At 36.5% G+C, this 18863-nt stretch overlaps 1 protein-coding gene across 11 annotated transcripts in view; it reads left to right on the forward strand.

Annotated features, from left to right (window-relative positions):
- The window catches only part of CEP152 (centrosomal protein 152), a 97176-nt gene that overhangs the window by 55822 nt on the left and 22491 nt on the right, over positions 1-18863 (forward strand). For 6 of the 11 annotated variants that reach the window (XM_070469319.1, XM_070469318.1, XM_070469323.1 and 3 more), the window contains 8 exons: positions 425-534; positions 1273-1401; positions 1523-1658; positions 6093-6278; positions 7998-8279; positions 10627-10758; positions 14650-15300; positions 18599-18728. In XM_070469319.1, the coding sequence (XP_070325420.1) occupies positions 425-534; positions 1273-1401; positions 1523-1658; positions 6093-6278; positions 7998-8279; positions 10627-10758; positions 14650-15300; positions 18599-18728 (1756 nt within the window). The remainder of the gene's footprint in view (positions 1-424; positions 535-1272; positions 1402-1522; positions 1659-6092; positions 6279-7997; positions 8280-10626; positions 10759-14649; positions 15301-18598; positions 18729-18863) is intronic. The other 5 variants (XM_070469324.1, XM_070469326.1, XM_070469327.1 and 2 more) reach the window with 2 other exon arrangements.

Below are 18863 nucleotides of genomic sequence, written 5' to 3' on the forward strand. Positions count from 1 at the left end.
GTGGTAGTATTTTCATTGGAAGGTAAGTTAGTATAATTCCAGCTTCCTGTCTGCATAATTGCACGGCTATTGGAGGTATTCTTTGCTCCTTAGTCAGCTCTTGACCAAAAAGTAAAACCTTGCTTATTTATATGGTTGGGAAGATTATTGTATTCTAAGACTTGTTAGAAAGCATCAGTTAACCAATTCTTCACTGATTGAATGCTTTTATACGAGTTTTTAATGTTTACTCCAATCAGAAAGCTACTTGATAAGCCTATACTCTTACAAGGCCTGAAGAGACTTTTATAGAATTATGAAAATGATATTATGTCAAATAAGGTTATAACGAAAGAGAAAAGGGACAGAGGATATCAGAAAATAAGATTAGACTAGTCAATAAAGGTGTTTATTTCCTCTAAATACTTTATTCTTTTGTATCCAGGAACTTAAAGAAACTGAAGAAAAACTGAGAAATACAAATCAAGACTTATGTAATCAAATGAGACAAATGGTACAAGATTTTGACCGTGATAAACAAGAAGCTGTTGATAGGTGAGGTACAGACATAGGCCTCCCTTCTCCCATCTCCTATTCTCTCTCCCTTACACACCCCCCTCCAAAAGATTCAAGTAAAATGATGGGGGTGAACCCTCCCCATTGAGATCATAAATTGGAGAAGATGAGTCCCTGGCTTCTCAAATTAGAATTTGGAACTCACTTTCCATAGACATAATGTTACATAGTGGGTTGAATTCTATAGAACCATCCAAACTGTAGTTCATTGAAACAGTAGAGCTTAATGGCTTAACTATTTTTTTTTTAATAAGAGAAATTTGTGGGAGGAAATAATGTCTTCTAAATACAAAGTCATAAACTTGGAAACAGACTTTTGGAACATAACTTATGTGTGAGTTGGGTGCTTTAGTATTTGCGTTTAATATAGATAACTTAGAATTTTGGAACCACACCCTCTGTTATTTCAATTATTTTTTTATAAACAAGTTCTAAACACAGACTGTTATACTCTGTGTGAAGGACTAGGGCATTCACACATCTAGGTTTCTAATTTTTCTTTAGAAACATTTGTAGAAAGAAAATGTTGAAGATTCTTATAAGATCATCTGTTGAAAGTTAGCTATTACCACTTTTGGTTGGGGAAGACCAATCTGATCTTAATTGCACTTTGCATTCATAGGGAAGGAGTGGGGAGGAAGGGAGGGAAACCAGTTCATCGTGCTGTTTCTGGTAATGCTGGGCACTGCCTTAGATTCCGCTGTCGTCTGTCTCTAGGTGTGAGAGGACTTACCAGCAGCACCATGAAGCCATGAAAGCCCAGATACGGGAAAGCCTGTTAGCAAAGCACGCTTTGGAGAAACAGCAACTCTTTGAGGTTTACGAGGCGACTCGCTTACAACTTAGGTGACAATGCAAGTCTTGCTGCCCTTGAAAGTGTAGAGACAGCTTTCTCTTATTCCATCATTTAGAGGCAAATTGTTCTTTCTGCAGCCTTACATTTAGTTGCTCGTTTTGTGTATCCAAGGTCTGACTTAGATAAGGTGAATAAGGAGATGGCGGCTGTGCAGGAATGTTACCTGGAAGTGTGCCGAGAGAAAGATAACCTAGAAGCGACTCTCAGGAAGAGCATGGACAAAGAGCAACAGGCACAGGAGAAGAAGGTACAGAACAAGTTCATGTTGTGCTCACGTCATTGCTCTTTGAAACCAGTGCACACATTCTCTTGTGGAACAGGGAAGACGTCTGTAGAAGGCTCTTTACATTTGACTGATTGACACGAATTCAGCTCACAAAGTTCAGTAAACATTGAAATGATTATTAAAGCCCTAGTAGAAAATGTCAGATCCATAGGAGAAAGTGATTCTTCCTCGTAGATTTCTAAGAGACCAAAGAGAGTTCTATAAAAATAAGGGCGGTGGACCCGAGTCACTTTGAGTCTGAAGCCCAGGGATCCTTGTTTTGTGTGTGTGTGAGCACTGCACGAAGTACCCCCCTCAGAGACCTCTTTCTCTGACCCATTTCTCTCAGGACGTAAGCATCCATTTGTGCTGGGGTAAAGGGCAGGACTTTGAACTGTGGTATTGTAACACAGGAGGTGATGATGTGGGGCTGTGGAGAGGAAGGTCAGTTTAAGTGTGACCTCTGTCCAGGGAGGTCTTGTCATTCAGGGAAGCTGGAGGGGCTGCAGTGTCCTCTGTACTCCTGCCTGAACCTTCCAAGTTGCCCTTGGCGAGTGTCCAGGAGTCAAATCACTTAAAAGCACTTGCCCCTCCTGTCTTCTTCCCTGTCCTGACCTGAGCCTCATCCAGACACCCATCCATCTCTCCCTTTCCCTTGAGACTAGGCTGCAGCCCACAGCCTGAAAGCCACCTGCATCAAAATCAGAAAATATTTTTAAAGTCTTGAGGAAATGTTTTTAACAGAGACTTCTGAATAAGTTATAGTAAAGCGTGGCGATTGCTACCACCAGACTTGAAAAGAATGGCAAGGAGCAGGTGAAGAAGTCCAGTTCTTTTAATATTTTGATTATTTTTGATCAGGTTAATATGGTAGAAAAGCATGCCCTGTATACATACCATCTAGTGAAAAAAGAACTAAGGGGAGATGTTTTAGTTTGTGCTGATGAAATAAAAGCTAGAAAGTGTCTTAAATTACCTAGAAATTAAAGACTTAGCTCAGTAATGTTTAAAAAAATTAAAATAGGGAGAAGATCTAGTGTGATTGTTTTCTTTCTTTCTTCCTTTAAATATATAAATTGGCAAGAATATAAGAGCATTTCTCTCAAAGAGGTCATTCTTTTCAGAAGTATATCTCCTAGTACTTTGAAAAGAATCAATTTGGCTGTAAAATTTCACCCCCCCATAATTGATCAGTTGCAATTAATAGCTGGTACTAACTGGTATTTTGGCTCATGAATTCTTGTGCACTGGGGCAAGAAGGAAAGTTAAAACTATTTGGGCCTTCCAAAAAAACCTACAAGTTAGACTTTTTTTCTTTAAAAGTTTTAAATTGCCATACAATAAATTGATTCTTATTCATTTGATGTCAATGTGTGGACTGAAACAGAACAGTCTCATCACCCTAAAAAATTCCTCTGCACTATCTGCTTGTAGTTATACCCATCCCTCACTTAAAGGGCCAGTGTACTTAAGAGCAGTAGAAGTTTTAATTCCTTTCTTCTCTGGATATTCTTTAGTTTTTTTATTTAGGTTTAAATAAGTCCTTTACAAAGCTTAGTAGCCTTCATAAGCCAGTCAGAATAGAACTCCTTTACATTTATGAGACTTTAATTTTTTCGTATCCTCCAGAACTAGACAAAGATATGTATTTACACACCAGTGTACTTTCCTAGGACTTGTTTCACATTCACACAATGGGAGAATCTTACTAACGCGAGCAGGCTAGGGAGCTGTTAGGGTAGTCCTCCTCCACAGGACGGCAGTCATTTTCCTTGCAGTTGGTCTCCGGGTCAAAGAGCTTTGCTTGGATACAAAATGTATATGACAGGCAATGCTGTGAATCCCCAGTTGTATTTCCGCTTTTCATATGTCATCTTTCTGAAACACTTGTTGAATCAGGCTGCAGGTTAAGTCCAAGTTCAATACCAGCCTTTAAAGCTTCTATTAGCAGATGTTAACCCGGCTTGTTCATATACACTGGAACTTCAAACTTGGGTATAATCAATAAAGGCTGTGAATCTGTGAGCTTCCTTCGTGGCTCAGACAGTAAAGAATCTGCCTGCAGTGTGGCAGACCTGGGTTTGATCCCTGGGTTCAGAAGATTCCCCTGGAGAAGGAAATGGCAGGTCACCCCAGTATTCTTGCCCGAAGAATTCCACAGACAGAGGAGCCTGGTGGGCTAGGGTTCCTGGGGTCACAAAGAGTTGCACACAACTGAGTGTGCAACACACAGATACACATGAGTCTGTAGATGAGGAAAAGGAAATGGCTGCCCTGCGTAATGCCATTCCTACGCACAAGCTAAGGCTTGTTTATACAGTTGTAATCCATGTTAAATCAGTCCTTAGAAGTTAGATTTTTTTGACTGTGAGAGGCATGCAAAACAAGTTTCAACATTTTAAAACTATCCAAGTATTCCTTCCCTTGAATGATAAAACTTTTTGAACTAAATATTCCTGTAGTATGTTCAAATGACAGATTCCTGTGACCAATAAATTTGCTTTTCTTCTGTAGAGTTGGAAGCAAGGTTTTCCTCACTGTGGTGGATTGCAGAAACGGCCACACTTTCTTCTTATCCCTGAATGTGGGTCTCTCTGCAGTGTGGCTTTGTAGCTGTTCTCAGTTATAGATAGTATGTTTCTCTTCCCTTGAATCTGACCTTGGCCAAATGACTGACTTTGGCTAATGGGATACTAGTAGAAATTATGTAAAAAGACATTTAAAAAGCATTTATGTGTTGGTCCTTGGAAGCCTGATACTCTTAGGAACGCTTTGTCCAAGCACCGTGTAAAGGATCTGGAATAACCTGCTTGATGATGAGACATGTGACCAAGTCACTGTGTCATCCTGGTGACATTGAACAAACCACCAGGCATGTGAGTGTTGCCATCTTAGACCATTGTAGCCCCAGTTGTCTGCAGAGATGAGCTGAGTAGGCTCAGGCTATCACCACCACCCAGCTGATGCACAGAATCATGGGAAATAATAGATGTCTGTTGTCTCTGTATTGCCTGGTTTATTATGTAGTTAAGCTAATATATTCACACATATAGACACACAGAAAATTAGTAGCAATTTTTTTCTGTGTGTCAAAAGGAAATGCAGATACACATAGAAACAACTCCTAAAGGAAAGGCACACACAGATAAGACAATTCGGGGATTTGTTCTACAGTCAAAACAAAAATAACAGTGATATATGGTCTATGATGTGACAACGGACAATTTTCCCGACCATGTGGATGAGACTGTCCTATGGTCCTAATACAACTTCAGTCCCCATGATGTGACTGAAGAAATGGGTCCCTCAGTCCCTAGGAGGTTTTCCAGAACCATACAACCCTCAGCAAACATAGATAACATCTTCTTGGCATGTACCAGTGGTGGAAAGGACTCAGATAGCAATTAAGACAGAAATAAACAAGGTCAGCTGTGAACCAGAAAAAAATCGGGACAACCATATAGTCATGAGTCAAAAATAATGCCGAAGAATCAGAACAAAAGATTGGTTGCCAAGTACTAGGTATGTGAGGTGTACTTCCTTGGTATTGTAATCTGTGGTCTTCAATGTGTTTCTTCTCATAGCATCTTGGTGGGACTTCCAGAAGACCAATTTGAAAAAACTTTCAAACAAACGCTCACAGATAATTTTGATCCCTGAGTAGAGTTTTATTAGGGTTTTCAGACCAATTGTGTTCCTAGAATAGAAAATATTATAGGAATAGTTCAAATTATTAAATTTTAACTGACACTTGACCATTCTTATTTGATAATGCTTTAGCTAGTTTTGGTAAGGTTTTGTCTTTGATGATGAAAAAAGTACTAATCTGAATTTGTTGAAGGATGCATAACTTTTAGAATAGAACAGTAAGAGACTTCCCTAGAGTTTCAGTGATGAAGATTTCATGCTTCCACTGTAGGGAGCACAGTTTTAATCCCTGATTTGAGGAACTAAGATCCCACATGCCTTGTGCCCTGGGCCCCCCCCCCCCCCCAAAAAAAAAAAGAACAGAGTAATAACTTTGGGATTCTCTCAGAATACAGATCTTTTCAGAAATGTAAGTTTTCCTGGGCTGTGATACCTCACATGTCCCGTGATCACTGGGCTGTAAACATAAATGTCAGTTTCACTTTTAAAAAAGGATATTTGGTCTTCTGGGAGTATTTATTTATTAGATGTATTTATTGTGCTAGATGCCTTTTCTTTTAATGTATCCAACTGTAAATTTCTTATCCAAATATGTGAGTTGTAGGCAAGTTTTTACAAGACAACTTATTCAACTGATTGAGTTAGCATATAGGAAGTTTACTTGTCTCTGTTGCTGTTGTCTATTACATGCATAAAACTATTATTTTATAAATTTGACTTGGAGAATATTAGTGTCATATGAGATACTTATTTGAATTTTGTTTAAAGAGACAGCTATTGGAGGAAAGAGAAGAGTGTGTAAGGAAACTACAGGTGGAACTTGAAGAAAAGTACCAAGATACCCTTGTGATGGAAAAAGACAAGTGGCTGAAAGAACACGAAAGTAATATTAAACAGCAGGTTGAAAATGAAGTGATATTAGCAAAAGAACACTGGGATAAGGAACAGAAAGAGGTGTGGGTTAAAATTTCTTTCTAGTCACTATGTTTTAAAAATGTATAGTACTAACTGTTGAGAGATAGCTCTTCCTGAACTGACATTATTTTTAATAGCCAAGTACATATCCAGTATTCTTGCCTGGAGAATCCCATCAACAGAGGAGCCTGGCGGGCTCTAGTCCATGGGGTCACAAAGAGTTGGACATGACTGAGAAACTAACATACACACACACACACACACACACACACACAGAGACATATATAATCATTCATTTATGTCTTTGAATTGGGCTGTTTGCAGTTTACACCAGTTTTGTTTTTTAAAACTTCCCACCCCTTAGTTCTTTAGCCTAATTCAGGAAATGTGTTTTGAGGGGTACTTTTTAAATTTTTCAAATGAAACAACAACCAAGTTTCATATTGTGAAATGATTCTGATAATTTGAGACCAATATAATTAACAAATACTTAACATACACTGTGGATTAGAAGACAAGTAATGTTTGGGTAGACTTGGGTACAAAACTTCTATTAACTTCTGTAGCAAATGAGGTTAAGAAATGCTCTTAGTTTCCAAGAAAATGAAGAACCAAATTGTGATCTTAAAAACTTAGTTGAAAGTGAAATAAGTTATCAAACTTGTTTAAACTAGGTTCTTTTGTCCTTGCTATTGCTATTAATTTGGGTTGGGGCTACCTCAAAGTGAAATTGTAGACCATTGTCCTGTCTTTTGACCTTCCTACTCATCTCCCATCCCTTCCCTCAAATTTCATCAGTCAAGTGCTGGCACCTGAAATTCCTTCACTAGTCATTTTTTAATATAAAAATACATTCTGGAGTGTATCTAGCCATGTATATATAAAAATATAGATGGCACAAAACAAATGTCCTATTTTTAAATTACTGAAAATTGTTTTTAGTTGGATTTTTTAACCAGTTATTTACTAGGTGGAAGAGTGAGACAGCTATAATGCTTTTGTGAGAATGGCAGGAAAGGATAAATCAAAAAAGGCCACTTAAGGTAGCTCTTTTGAGAGAAGCAATGCAGCCAGCAGCTGTGGTAGCCAGGGAAGTAATCTGAAAACCTTGGATACCTAGGAGGTGGGAAATAGAAAGAAGGAAAAGCAAATTTTGCTATTTCACAGTTTTGCCCACTGCTAATTATGTTTGGGTCCATCCTACTACACTGCTGAAAGTCATATCATTAAGACATTCTTCCAGTAATGCCCTCTTGAATGCACAGCTGACTCAGTGCAGTTTAATATGACAAAAGAGATTCTAATGTGTTCAATTAAGTCAGACTATTTTTTAAATTGTTCGATTTTAGGTTCATTAATTATACTTACCCTGTGCCTGCTTTGTGGAAACTCTGATATTGATGGAAAATCACATATTCATAGCAGAGATTTTCTTCATTTTTTTCTTTTTTTAAAATCATACCATCATTGTAGTGGCAATGTGAAAGTTTCCATCTTGAGAGCAAGGTAACCTGATCTTTTACAACATACTTAAATCTCCCATGTGATTTGTGTCCCATAGATAAAGTCAAAGAGTAACTTTCAGGATTTCTGTGAGGATATGTTCTCATTGACTACATTTCAAAACCTCACGTGATTACTGCAGCAATGTTAGATGGTTCTCAAACCATCTGTGGTTGCTTTTTTGGCTACCTATTAATTCTAGTTTTTGCTTATTTGAATATTTTTCTCTCCATGCGATTTTTCTTCTGAAAACAGATCAAACAAGAACTGATTCAACAGCTTGAAAAGGAGTGGCAGTCTAAACTGGATCAAACTATAAAGGCAATGAAAAAGAAGACCTCAGATTGTTGCAGCCAAACTGACCAAGAAACCACCATTGATGTTATTTCCAAGAAAGAGATGGCAATCATGGTAGAAGAAAAGAAGCAAAAGATCCAGCAAAATTTAGAGCAAGAGAAGGAAACAGCCATCAAGGGGAATTTGAAGAAACTTGAGTTTGAACAGGAACTCAAATATTATGAAAATATTGCCAAACAGGTAATAGGCAGGTTTACTATAGCAAAATTATTGGAACTGCCTACTAATGAAAACCTGTTAAGTGCTACCATTGAACTTGTTCATAACTTTATATTTAAATATTTTGTGCACCCTAAGGTAGAGTAACAATCTTATGTTCTAAAATTTTCACTATATTTCTGTCACAAAACTATCAACTCTCAGTTTTTCTCTATATTCTTTCAGTGTACAAAATGTGTGCTCCTCTGAGTTGGTCTAAATATTAAGATGACTGAGGTTAATGATGATGGTTTGACATCTGAATGAAGCATAATTTACTTATGTATCTTTCATATCTAACTTTATGGAAAATAGTTTGCTAAAGTAGTTACAGATATGTAAGCTTAAAGTGAATAAGATATTTAACAATATTTGTGTTGAGACTTGAATCTGGAAGCCTACCTTTTAAATGCGACTTTGTCTATAAATCCTGTGGCCAAAAAGGGTATCATCACCTCCCCTTGGAAGCACTCAAAAAGGTAGCTCCTTTTTAACTGGAACCTGTTACTTGCTTCCAAGAAAGGTCGGACAGAGAAAAGCATAGCTCTGTGTTAATAGAATAAAAGCTGAGTTATTATTTTGTCAATATTGTCTATTACAGTGATGCTTAAATTTTTTGTTCTTAGGATGTCTTTACAATTTTAAAACCTGAAGACTTGAAACAGCTTTTCCCATGTTGGTTGTATAATTTTTTTTTTACTGTATTGGAAAAAAGCTGCAAGAAAACTTTAAAAAATAAGAGTCTTCATGCACATTTGCCTTTGGCTTCAGGGAAGTGACACATTATATAGCATGTAGCCTCTGGAGAACTGTACTATTTACACATGAAAGAATGGGAGTAAAAAAGACAAAGGAGGTCCAAATATTTTGAAAATAATTTTGACCTCACAAACCACCTGACAAGGTTTCTAGCCCTCAGAGATCCTCGGACCTTAATATAATATTATTTATTATATATTTTAAAATTTTAGATCTGTTAATGTAAAGTCTTAAGATAATACCTGAAGTAAAATTTTAAAAAAATACATACTTGGCTTTTGATAAATACTTGTTCTGCCTATCTGTTAAATTGTTATTAATGATTTTACAAGGGATACTGAAAGTATGGAAGTGTAGGCAAGTATATGTAATTTTATTAAGGGTATTTTCAGTCAGTTAAAAAAATTTTCTCAGCTGTTTAAGTTTTGAACCGAGTTAATAAAGTGTTTTATTGGCAAAGGGACATATTTAAGGGTGCTGGTTCGGTATTTATATAATTACAGATCTTGTGAAGAAAAACAAAAAGCGGTATGTTGTAGAAAGGAAATATTTGCAGTAACTTATGAAGGAATATAAATTTCTGTAGGAGCTTTATCTTTTCCCCATGTTTTTAACTTTCTAGAATTTACCTATAAATTTAACATCTTAGTGACAAATTCAGCCCCTTACATCAACTCTGCTTTTGTGTGTATGTATGGTCATATGTATATCGTGATATTTTGAACAAGGAAATAGGAAAGATTATTTAATAAATGATCCGTGGTAACCCGTAATGTGTTTACAACCAGATCACCCTCATAATCCAAGGCTTATATTTTTGCTTGACTTGAAGTATCCCCCTTACTTTATAGTCACAGATTCATCCTTGACAGCAAGAAAAATTGTCGAGTATAAGGCTCTAAACTGTATTGGTGCATTTGCCTGTGTGCATATGTTGATGCGTCAGGCACAAGGACTGAGAAGATGGTGGGTATACTGACTGGACAGAGGCCGACACCAAGCAAGCTTCCTGCATTTCTTCTTTTTCACCCTGAGATAAATAGGAGTTTGTTGGAAGTGGCAATTTGTATGGGTTTCTATTAATGGTGGTGGTGGTGGTTTAGTCACTGACTCTTTGCATAGGGACTGTAGCCCACCAGGCTTCTCTGTCCATCAGGTTTCCCAAGCAAGAATACTGGAGTGGGTTGCCATTTCCTTCTCGAGGGATCTTCCCTACTCAGGGATCGAACCCTGATATCCTGCATTGCAGGTGGATCCTTTTTCAGGTGGATTCTTTACCGACTGAGCCACCAGGGAAGCTCCTTCTATTAATTGTAGTGGCCATTAAACATGTATAGTTTTCTGCTTCCTGTTTTGGCATTTGCATGGGCCAGTATGGAACATTTAGAACAGAAGGATTAAATTCACTGCTGGGGATAAGGGCTGGGAGGTACTTGAAATCAGTTTAACTACTCCAGTGCAAAACAGCATAAAATGCACAGGAAATCATAGAGGCTTCCTGCAGATGGGATCTTTCTGAAATTGTATACCTTATTTTACCTCTCCATCTCTCGCAATTGCTCTCCTGAAGGTAGAAGCAGCTGTGCAGAATGCTCGTCATCGGTGGCTGGAAGAACTGCCAGAGCTCGCAGAATATAAAGCACTTATAAGAGCTGAACAGAAGAAGTGGGAGGAGCTGCAGGAGCAGTCAGTGGCCAAACGGGTAAGAGCTCTCCTGGGAAGAACCTTCAGGAAGACCTCATCTCGGTCCCAGGAACTCCTACCTGCTCACAGCCTTGTGGAAGGATTACATGCAGTAGTGCCTGTATAAGCTTAGCTCAGGACCCAACTAGTGGGATCTGTTTTCATCAGTATCATGTATTTGAGGGGAAGAGAATGTGTTTCAGAGTCATGAAACTCTCACAATCTGGAACCTTACCCATGGAACAAAATCTTTTTCTACTTTGCCGTATTTTTAGGAGAATCAGAGAGCAGTTAGCTATATGATATCCTTTCACATGTATAACTGTTGTCTTATGTGCTGTGTCAGTAGTCTTATACTTCCCTTGGTAAATAATCAGCACTTCTTTCCAGAGATGTCATGTTGCTTGACTAGAAGCATCAGGTATTACAACCATTTGTATTCTCCCAACTTACTTTATTAGTATAAACCAATTCTAGTCAGAATACCAATAAACTGAACTTAGTTTTGAAATTTGACACAATAATTTGAAAATCTATTTGGAAAACTGAAAGGGCTAAGAAATTTAAAATATTCTGGAAAAGAAGTAGTAGTCCAGCCCTAACACTTAATAGAATATGTTGGAAAGCAACAATTCAGACAGTGTTGAGTCACAAAAATAGAATTCTTTTTCATTCAGTACTATAGAGACATTGAAGATATGTCCAACAACGAATAAGAACTTAATTGTTTCAAAACATGGAATGAGGAATTATTCTATATTAAGTAGTCTTATGATAGCCAGACAGCACTTTGGAAAAATTGTTTTCCCATCGCAAACATCACAGTAAACTCTAGGTTGATTCAGAAATTAAGCATTTTAAAATGAAAGTATAGGAAAATTAAAAGAAATTGAATATTTCAGATTTGCATCATAATTTGGTAGTGAAGCAACAGGCACATTAGCAAAGGCAGATAAGTAGGATAAAATATGTACACCATTTAAAACACTTTTGTTTATGTAATAACATTAAAAGAGGAGATAATAAAAATAAGGGAAGTGAATCAAATAGAACCATTAAATGTGATAAGAAAAACAATACAGATTTATGAGAAACAATCTATGGATAAGTACCCCAAATATATGAACATACAGTCTTCATGAGAAGTCCACAAATAGCAAACTTAAGGTGATATTTTATGCCGTGTGTTTATATCATCTCTTAATTGTAATACGCAAGATATAATAGATTGAAGTTTCAAACATATATTACTCCTGTTGTCACAACAATTTTGGAAAATAATATGTGTAATAGACATTGTAAATGAGTCATATGTTGTATTCATAGTCTTATATTCCACAAATTACTTAAGGAATAATTCAGCGTAAGTAAAAAAAAAATCTGTTTTAATATTTTTCTCAAGTTATGTGGTGGTACATGGATGATCATTATAATATTCTCTGTATGTTTTTAGTTGTTCAGTTGCTAAGTTATGTCTGACTCTTTACAACCCCATAGACTGCACACGCCAGCCTTCCCTGTCATTCACTATCTCCCAGAGTCAACTCAGATTCATGTCCATTGTGTTGATGATGCCATCCAACCATCTCATCCTCTGTCACCCCCTTCTCCTCCTGCCCTCAATCTTTCCCAGCAACAGGGTCTTTTCCAATGAGTTGATATTTCAAAAGGAAATGTAAGAGGTAGAGAGAAAGAGGAAACTCTATGATGATGTACATATGTCTCTTAGAGTTCAGAAGTTAAGAATAATAAGTTGACCTTTCCGTAAGAACACAGAGTCCTGAATGAATATATGTGAATGTAGAAATACAGAAGCAAGAGGACCGTGTGTTGCTTCTCAAATTTTCAACAGGCATGAGAATCACGTGGAGGAGTTGTTAGAGCAGATTCCTGGGGTTTGCTCCTAGAGATGCTGATTTGATGGGTCTGGAGTGAGTTAACATGTTGTAAATCCTTCCTCCAAGCCAATGAGGTAGGCAAGAGCATTTTTCAGCACTGGCCGAGAAGTTCTTGTAAGATTAGAGGGATCCATCAAAATCTGGAAATTTAAAGCTAGTTTCCAGAATCCAAAATTAGTTAAGTTGGTTCCTTAACTTTGCTGCACACTTGAAAAACTTGAGAATCTTTAAAAATTGCTGCTGCCTAGCTCTCACCCCTAGGCTTTATGTTTTAATTGGTACAGGGTGTGGCCTGGGCATCAGTCAGGATTTTTAACAGCTCCTCAGGTGATTCTAATGTGCAGCAATGTCAGGAAGCTCTAAGTCAATTAATGCTGCCAAATTCTCCTGTAAAACTTTATATGAGAGGTTGTATAGTTTTGGTGAGGTTGGACGGGTCACCCAATTTCCCTGGGACCTGACCCTCTCTACCCTAGTTACCTGTTGATCATTTTTAGGCATCCACTGTGACATGCCCTGTTTTCCTTCTTGGGAAAGGAAGCATGTTTCACATGGCTACTAAATTATTTTATTGGTGGTAAAAGAATTTTGCTATGAATTCCTTTGTAAAGCTCATCTTAGATAGTGGGTTCCTTTAGTAAACTTAAAGAATGATTCAAAATTTTTGACTTATATCCAACTGTTTAGAAACACATTTTATTGAGTAAAGATACATAATGTGCCTAGGAATCTATATAGTTGAAGATAATTTGCTATAATTATGTAATAGCTAAGAATTAAGGAAGCCAACCCTTCATCTCCATAGCTACAGTGTATATATGGTATTGATTCATAGTGGTCACCACCATCTAGGCCAGGCCAATTCTTCTTTTGCATTTGTATCCCTGTGGCTTCTCTGATTTAGTCCAGGGAGTATTAGAAGTGAAAGGAACCTGAGGTTATCATCTAATCTGCTTGTTATATAGAAGACAGTGTAAAACAGATAAAGAAATTTTCTAAGCCTGTGCAGCCAAGAGTAACAGTAAATACATAATATTTTCTGAGTCTTATTGTTTGCTATGCTCTGGACTAAGTGCTTTAAATGGATTACTTATTTTTGTCATTTAATCTTAAAAAATCTTAAATAATTTTTTGCTTATTTAAATAATTTAAATAAAAAATCAATTATCAGATGGGCATTGTAATTATCTCCAGATTATAGATGAGGAAATTGAGGATCAAAGAAGTTGAGGAGTGGGAAATTGTTAATTTCACAGTTTATCTCCAGAGCCTATATTATATGAGGCTGCCTCTGTAGTACAAGTCAGGATTTGAGCTAGAGCTCAGGATTTTTGATCCCCTGTTAAATTTTGTTTGTGTTCTATTGATGCATATGATCTACTCGTCCTGTTATTCTGTTACAAAGAAAAATTAGATTAATGAAAAAATGACTTTTCTGTTTGATATTTTATGAACTGATTTAAGCAGTAGAATTGCATTAAAACACATTATGTTTGCCAGCAAGTTATTGTTCAGGTAAGTGTTACATTCCTAAAAATAGTAAGATTTCCTTATGAGGCTGCTTTTTGCTTCACATAAAAGATGATTTATTTTTGGGTGGCTTAGATTTGAGATAGCATCTGTATTAAAATACAAATTTTTTTTCTAAAATTAATTTCAGATAATTATGTAACTATATTTTTTGGTCACTTTAAATTTCTAGTTATCCATATAGAAATGGATGTTTTATTTTTTAATTTTGTTTAATTTTTATTTTTAAATTTTATTTATTTTTGTCTTACATAAGACAAAATATTAGATGATTTAAAATGAGGGCAAAGATCCTCACATTGAGTGTAATTATATTTTAGGACCAACTAATGTCTTACCTAAATTTACTTTATCTCTTTAATTTTGATTTTAAATCTCTTGTTTGACAAGTTCAAAGATTAACCCAAACAGTAACTTTAATTTTTTTTTATTGATGGAAAGAATCATAAAAAGTTTTCATTATATATTGTTTTACTCTTTAGATATTGTTTGCTGTTTCTGAAGCTAAAGAGAAATGGAAAAGCGAGGTTGCAAATATGAAGAAAAATGTCACACCTGGAAAGGAAATGGAAGAGAAGATTCATTCTCTGCAGAGAGAGCTTGAGTTAAAGAATGAGGAACTCCCCGTGGTTGTCAGGGCTGAGCTGGCAAAGGCCCGAAGTGAGTGGAACAAAGAAAAGCAAGACGAAATCCACAGAATTCAAGAACAAAATGAGCAAGATTACCGGCAATTTTTAGATGACCATCGAAATAAAATTAATGAGGTGCTTGCTGCAGCTAAGGAAGACTTTTTGAAGCAAAAAGCTGAACTACTTCTTCAGAAGGAGACAGAATTACAGACGTGTCTAGACCAGAGCCGCAGAGAATGGACTATGCAGGAAACCAGGCGGATCCAACTGGAAATCCATCAGCATGAGGAAGACATCCTAACTGTCTTGGAGTTTCTCTTAAAGGACACCCTGAAGGAGCAAGCCAGTGGTTCAGAGAGTAAGCCCCCTTTGGAACTCTTGTCAACTTGTTCTTCGAAATGGATGTCTGTGCAATGTTTTGAAAAACTAAAGGCCTGCATACAGAAAGCATTTCAAGATATACTCTCCTTACTGATAGAAACTATCGACTCAGACTGGGGGAAGGTATGTTCCTGATAAGTGAAAAGAGCTATGATTCAGTGTCATGTATGATTATTGAAGTTGCATTTGGTATTTCTTCCTTTCTTCATTCTCCAGTTTAATAGATGTGAGACTTGTGTTTTTACTAGTGGTTTAAAAAAATCTTTAGCAAATTCAAAGGATTGCAATATGTATTTTTTTGCCCCCAAAACTTTGCTCCTCATAGTGCCACAAATATGAGCAGAGCTTTTATCTTCTAGATACCTTTTTTTCCCTAAAAAAAAAAAACAAAACAAAACCCATGCTGTTCTTCGTAAGGACCTCAGATTTCAGAAATGGAATAACTTTCATTCCTATTTTTGGGGGGCATGACAACTTTAAGAAACATGCATCGTATTAAACTAGAACTTCTAAAGAGTTTGAAAGCCTATTGCTTACCCTTGAATTTATATCTCGTGCAGGCAAAAAAACACTGAGTCCAAAGAATATTGTTTTAGAAATAAACAAGTAGAAGTACGGTTTAATCACATAAAACTCTGAGGCAGAGTTTTGTTGGTGTACTTTGTACGTGCATGTAGAATGGATTAGTTGTGTTCTTCTCATTGTATAAGTATTCTCTGACACCAGCTTTTAGTTTGTGTGGAAGATCTGATAAAACCAAAGTCTTGCTGCCTTATCGTTAAATACATTAGATATACATGAAAATTCCAGAATGGTATTCTAGCCATTGTGAGCAGCCAATGTTAACATTTGGTATTTGAGGTAGAAAAAAATGCCAATATTCTAAGTTTTGTCTGATAGAAGAGTTGAAACATGAGTTAAGATTCATTAAAATATTGTGATTAAAGATTTTCAAGGCCAGGATTGAGCATTTGGTATTAATACCTACTGGAAAGAATTATAGGCTACAAAAAAGAAAATCTGAGTTCTAATCCCATACTTAGTGATGTCTAGTTTATTACCTTGGGTAGTCATAAATTATAGTTGCTCATCTGAAAAATAAAATACAAATCCCTGATCTAATTCCTTGGATTTTGGTAGAATAAAAATGACACAGCTTGGTCTTTCTGCATCTTGCATTTGAAATAATACAGAATTGTAGAGCCAAAGAACCTGAAAGATCAGTCTACCCCATCCCAATTCAACCCAGTTGATATTTTTATTCTTGATTTCACAAAGATGTTACTGCCTAATAGTTACTTTTAGTGTAAAATTCACTGGGCAAGACCAATTCCCATGATTACTGCTTAAAATACTTTATTGAGAATTTTTGGATAAAGTATATAATTACGAAAAATTATTTATGGCAACTTAAAGGGTATGAAGTGATGGGAAGATCATGTTATATGCTTTCGGGTTTGCTTTCCTGAAGCAAACTTTTGTCTACTGTAAAAGTCAAGAAACTCACAACACCATTCTCCTAATGTTAACATAGAATCAACCCTGGGGTCTTTTTATAGGGCTTATAGTTGTGCAGGCTTCCCAGCTGGCACAGCAGTAAAGAATCTGCCTGCCAATGCTGAAGACACAAGAGATAGGGGTTTGATCCCTGGATCAGGAAGATCCCTTGGACAAGGAAATGACAACCCACGCCAGTAGTTTTGTGTGGAAAATTCCATAGACAGAGGAGTCTGGCATGCTACACAGTCCATGGGGTCACACAGAGTCAGACATGCCTGAGCGACTGAGCACACAGTTGTGCAAGCAGGATAAGGCCCTCTGTATGACTTTATGTGTCTTACACGTATATGGAGACAAATTCACATAATTTGGCTAGAATTTAGACTTTTGCAGCTTATGTTGAGTGGGATCAGATTCCATTCTCGGGAGAAGGGTGACTCTGAAATGTCTTATTTGGCATTTGTTACAGAAATTTGTCACAGAAGAGTAGTACTCAGCCTTCTGCTGTCTTAGAGCTAAGTCTGCTCAGGACCTTGAGAGAAAGCAGTGATTAAAAAGCAGTGATCATAAATTTGTGATATAAGTGCCGTATATGTGAAGAACTGTGATTTACAATTAATTAAATTTGTGGTTTTTTGAACTTCTCATGAAACTTAAGACTGGAAAAAAGTGATCAGTATATATAAAACAAGTCCTCATTAAAATTACTTAAATGTCAAGATTTAATTAAAAAATTTTTTTCAGCTTTATTGCACTGTAATTGACAAATAAAATTGTAAGATGTTTAAAGTATATATCATGGTGATTTGATACACATATACATTGTTAAAAGGTCTTCCCAGGTAGCACAGTGGTAAAGCATCTGCCTGCCAATGTAAGAGACGCAAGAGATTTGGGTTTGATCCCTGGGTGGATTCCACCATTTAGTTAACTAACACATCCATCACCTCACCTATTTACTGTACTTTTTTGTTGGTGAGAACAATTAAGTTTAGATTATCAAGATTTTAAATGGCCAAGTTGCAATGAATTAAAAATACAGTTTCCAGTAAAATTAATGCCCTATCAAACATGTTATTTATATTTATATACTAAGTATATTAATATAGCAGTTCATAATGATGAAAAGAAAAGAGAAATAGCAATTGGAACACAATTTTTAAACAAATTTAAGGATGTGTGGTCTTACCCCAATGTCAAGTTAAAACTAAGACAAAAAGATTGCTACTTTTTTTGCCATCTTGGCTTTTCTTCAGTTCTGAGCAGAAATTGGAAACATTAGCTGCTTTTGGGATCATTTTTTATTACTTCTTTGGTCTCAACCTCATAGCATCTTGATTGCTTGGAGTTTGCAGTCTTTGTACCTGTTGACCTCTGCTTCTGTTGGGCTACATGGGTAGCTTTCCTGACAGTGATTCAAAATCAAGGCTTCCAGAATTAAGCATATATAAAGTATTTTAAGTAATTAAACAAGACAGCTTTCTCAAGATCATCTGGTTTGTTTGGGATTCACTAGTTGTCCAAAATTGGAAAATATATTGTCTTAAAAAAATGTCCCAACATTAATGAGTTCGTAGCCATGTTGCCAGAATAGAAAGTAGAATGCAGAAAGTGTTCAATAAATACTAGTGAGGAAATGGTCTTGTACAAGATTTTCACTTAGGTGAGCCTCAGTTTCTCTCCTTAACATTAGAATTGAATGGTCTTTCCTTGTCAACAAATGACAAGGTAAAGTATTTAGATACATAGCACACTATGTAAGTTTCAAAGATATTTATTGTTGTTACTTTCAATTCATGGAAGGCATAAGCTTAGTATTGTAAATTTCTAATGAATTTTCCCCCTGTTGCAGTGAAAATGATTAGCATTTTAATTAGAGAGAGTTTTAATAGGCATTAACTATGAAGATAATCTGTTTCAGAGAATTATGACCAAGATCTATAAGGATCCTGCCACGGGCAGAGGAGACCCTGGAGTCCAGGCGATGCTTCCTGCTCCTACGTCTGGACACCATGCTCTGCCTTTGGCGGCTGTACAAGAAGCAGAAGCTGGTAATGGGATTCTGTTCCTACTTGTCTTTGCAATATCCCTAATTCCAGTTCCCGAGGGTTGCTTTCAGGATAAAAGGAAATCAAAGATGTGCAGTTTTCATGAGTGAACAAATGGGTGATATGACTGCTACTTTA

The sequence above is a fragment of the Odocoileus virginianus genome, chromosome 6, assembly GCF_023699985.2.
Source record: "Odocoileus virginianus isolate 20LAN1187 ecotype Illinois chromosome 6, Ovbor_1.2, whole genome shotgun sequence".
Lineage (NCBI taxonomy): Eukaryota > Metazoa > Chordata > Mammalia > Artiodactyla > Cervidae > Odocoileus > Odocoileus virginianus.